Genomic DNA, 2,982 nt, shown 5'->3' with positions numbered 1-2,982 from the left:
GTCCATCACGAGAGCTTGTAACATGTCCTCGAAGGCCTGGACCGTCTGATGGGGGAGGAGGCGTGGGGTGCAGAAGGAAGGGTGGCTATGGTGACCCAGCCAGCTCCCGGTGACACCCCCACCCCCGCGGACCCCTCCTCCGGGGAAAGGAGAGTGGGGGCCAGTCCTGTTCTGCCGCTGCACTCTGACCCACCCAAGTGCTGGCCACCCTGGACCTCACCGGGGGCTGGCCTAGGATGACCTGAGCTGCAGCAGTAGTGACGTGCAGGCACCGGGTGGCTCCCTGGGGACTCTGTCCACTGGGGAGTCCTTCTGTTAGACAAGGGACTCCCCGTCTAAAACGGAGACCCGGGTGGGCCTAGGGGGCCCCGGCCCGTCACTGCACAGAGCCTGTGGGCTTTGTCATCGGACCCTCAGCTCTCAAGATGAAGACTATCATGGGCCCGGAGAGACGGGAGCCTGGGGGACAGGACACGGGCGAGGGACACGGCCCACTCCCGGGGAGACAGGTGGGGTCTGAGCGGGAGGGGAGGGAGGGGAGGAGTAGCCTGTGGAGCAGCACCCCCCACGGGGTCCCCAGCAGCAAGGGACGACGGGCCCACCTGGGCATACAGACTGGCGCTGTCCATCTCGTCCACGCTGCGCCTGGCGTGGGGCAGGGCGAACACGCGGACGACTCCCACGTTCACCAGGTCCAGTTTCTGGGATAAGCTGAAGGGCGGGTTCACCTGGCTGCGCGGAGAACAGGACACTCTGCGAGGGGCGTTCGCGAGAGCCTCCGCCACCGCCGGCCCCGGGACACGGGCAGCTGGGCACGCGAGCCTCCGGGCGCTTTCCCACGGCCTCTCGCCGCGGGGACGGCCGCTTCCTGTGGAGCCCTCCCCACACCGCTGCCCTGACGGGCTTTCGGCCGTGGACCTGGGGGGCTGGAGGGCACCCCATCACCCCGGGACAGTCACCGGGCTCTGCCACCCCCAGCTCAGAAGCCGCCCTTCCTCCCACCCCGAATGTCTGGGCATCAGAGAGCCCGGGGCCCAGATGAGGGGACAGGCAGGAGTGACCTCAGGGCCACGACGCAGAGCATGGCTTGCTGCCGCACGTTGCTGGTCAGGAGCTCACTGGCCTCTTCAAGGATCAGCGTCTGGAAGAGCCAGAAAGGACCGCAGACTCCCCTGGGAGAGACACCGCCCACGTCCCCGGGGCCACCTCCCCCTGGGAGAGACACCGCCCACGTCCCCGGGGCCACCTCCGTCGGAGCGTGTCTCCCTCACCTCGATTTTCTTGGCCAGGACGGCTTTGGGAAAGTACTCGTCCATGGAGCCGTTCGCCTGGGCGCGAACGGCATCACTCAGGATCTCCACGGCCCTCAGGAACCTCTGCTTGTCCGTCTGGGTCTGGGACAGGACACACAAGCCCACCCTAGCGTCTCCCGCAGGCCGCCCGAGACTCTCGCGCCCAGACCGCGGAGCCCCCGGCCTGGACGTGCCCTTGCCTCTCCCAACCTCTCGCACTGGCACTCCCAGTGTCCCCATCACCCTCTGGGGACAATGGGGCCCGGGGTCTGTGAGGAAGACCTGTGGGGTGGCCTGGCCACCTGAGACCACCCAGATCATGAGGTGCCGACAGGCCGAATTCAGGCGGCTTCTGAGCCAGGGCTGCTGCTTCCGCCTCAGCTCCCAGAACGCCCCGGAGAACCCCCTTACCATATGCTCCTGCTCCAGAAAGTCCAGGATGAGCCGATAGGCTTCTCGCTCTGACTGCCGCAAGCCTGCAAAGGGTCAGTGTTGGCAGGGGCTGGGCCGACCCTCTCAGATGGTGCAGAGAAGCAGAGCCTCTGGCCCAGCCCCCCGGCACCGGGGCTTGGAACCCGCAGGGTCCCTGGCAGGGGCCTCAGCTCTGAGAGCCACCTTCTCCAGGCCCGTGGCCCAGCGTGGACCTCAGAAGCCATCGCACGGGACTTAGAGAAGGAGCATCCGTGCCAGGCATGGCCAAGGGTAGAATTCTGGCGAGGGAGAGACCTGGTGCCCTCGACTTGCCCACGTGCTCCCCAAGGGGCCTCGAGGCTCCTGAACGAGACTGGAAACCCCAAGCAGCCTGGGAATGCCCTTGTCACCGGGCTGGGGCAGCTCTGCAGGCAAGAGTCCCCACGCAGGGGCCGGGGGTGGGGCTGACCGTCTGTCCGCCCCGAGGGGCGTCAGGGGTGGATGAAGCAGGAGGGTGGACGGGGTGGCAGCTCTGGGACCAGAAGCACCGCGGGCCACCCGGCCTGAGCTCAGCCCCTCACAGGGAGGAGCACCCTGGGGCGGACGCGGAACACCAAACCGCCAAGTTCAAGGCTCCGCTCTCGCTGACGCAGCCCTGTGACCTTCAGCAAAACGAAACCCTCCGCTTCTGTTTCCGGTCTGCGAAATGGGGAGAAGGCAGCGTCCCTGGCTGCCCGTTACTGTGTCAAGGGAGGGGCAAATGCACGGCTCCCGGGCTCGCGTGGGCTCGTGTGGGCTTGTGTGGGTCCGTGTGGGTTCACGTGGGTTTCCGTGGGTTTCCGTGGGCTCGTGTGTGTTCGCGTGGGCTCATGTGGGTCCGCGTGGGTTTCCGTGGGCTCGTGTGGGCTCGTGTGGGTTTCCGTGGGCTCGTGTGTGTTCACGCGGGCTCATGTGGGCTTGTGTGGGTCCGCATGGGTCCGCGTGGGTTTCCATGGGTTTCCATGGGCTCGTGTGTGTTCGCGTGGGCTCGTGTGTGTTCGCGTGGGCTCATGTGGGTTTGCATGGGTTTGCGTGCGTTCGCGTGGGTACCTGCACGGGGGTCGGACTCGGAGGACGTCTCGCCGACTGACCCCGCGTGGTTTTGAAGGATGTGAGGAACAGCCATGCGGATATTGGCGGAGGGGTGCAGGGGGGACGTTCTGGGCCACGGGAGCAGCAGATGCAAAGGCCCTGAGGCAGGACCGTGCCCGGCACGCTCCCCTGATAGCACAGGACCCTG

General features: G+C 66.8%; 1 protein-coding gene across 3 annotated transcripts in view; it reads right to left on the bottom strand.

The window, feature by feature from the left end:
- Positions 1 to 2,513, bottom strand: part of LOC111744285 — a 4,683-nt gene extending 2,170 nt beyond the window's left edge. The window contains exons 1-5 of one of the 3 annotated variants that reach the window (XM_023534786.1): positions 1,704 to 2,513; positions 1,247 to 1,394; positions 1,062 to 1,206; positions 603 to 732; positions 25 to 45 (exon numbers count right to left, since the gene is read on the bottom strand). In XM_023534786.1, coding sequence (XP_023390554.1) covers positions 25 to 45; positions 603 to 732; positions 1,062 to 1,206; positions 1,247 to 1,394; positions 1,704 to 1,706 — 447 coding nt within the window. In that variant the 5' untranslated portion in view covers positions 1,707 to 2,513. Of the gene's footprint in view, positions 1 to 24; positions 46 to 602; positions 733 to 1,061; positions 1,207 to 1,246 lie in introns of all 3 variants that reach the window. The other 2 variants (XM_023534784.1, XM_023534785.1) reach the window with 2 other exon arrangements.
- Positions 2,514 to 2,982: the final 469 nt, after the last annotated feature.

The sequence above is a fragment of the Pteropus vampyrus genome, unplaced genomic scaffold (assembly GCF_000151845.1).
Source record: "Pteropus vampyrus isolate Shadow unplaced genomic scaffold, Pvam_2.0 Scaffold131, whole genome shotgun sequence".
Lineage (NCBI taxonomy): Eukaryota > Metazoa > Chordata > Mammalia > Chiroptera > Pteropodidae > Pteropus > Pteropus vampyrus.
The sequence above is the reverse complement of the archived record's forward strand: the minus strand, read 5'-3'. Positions and strand labels throughout refer to the sequence as shown.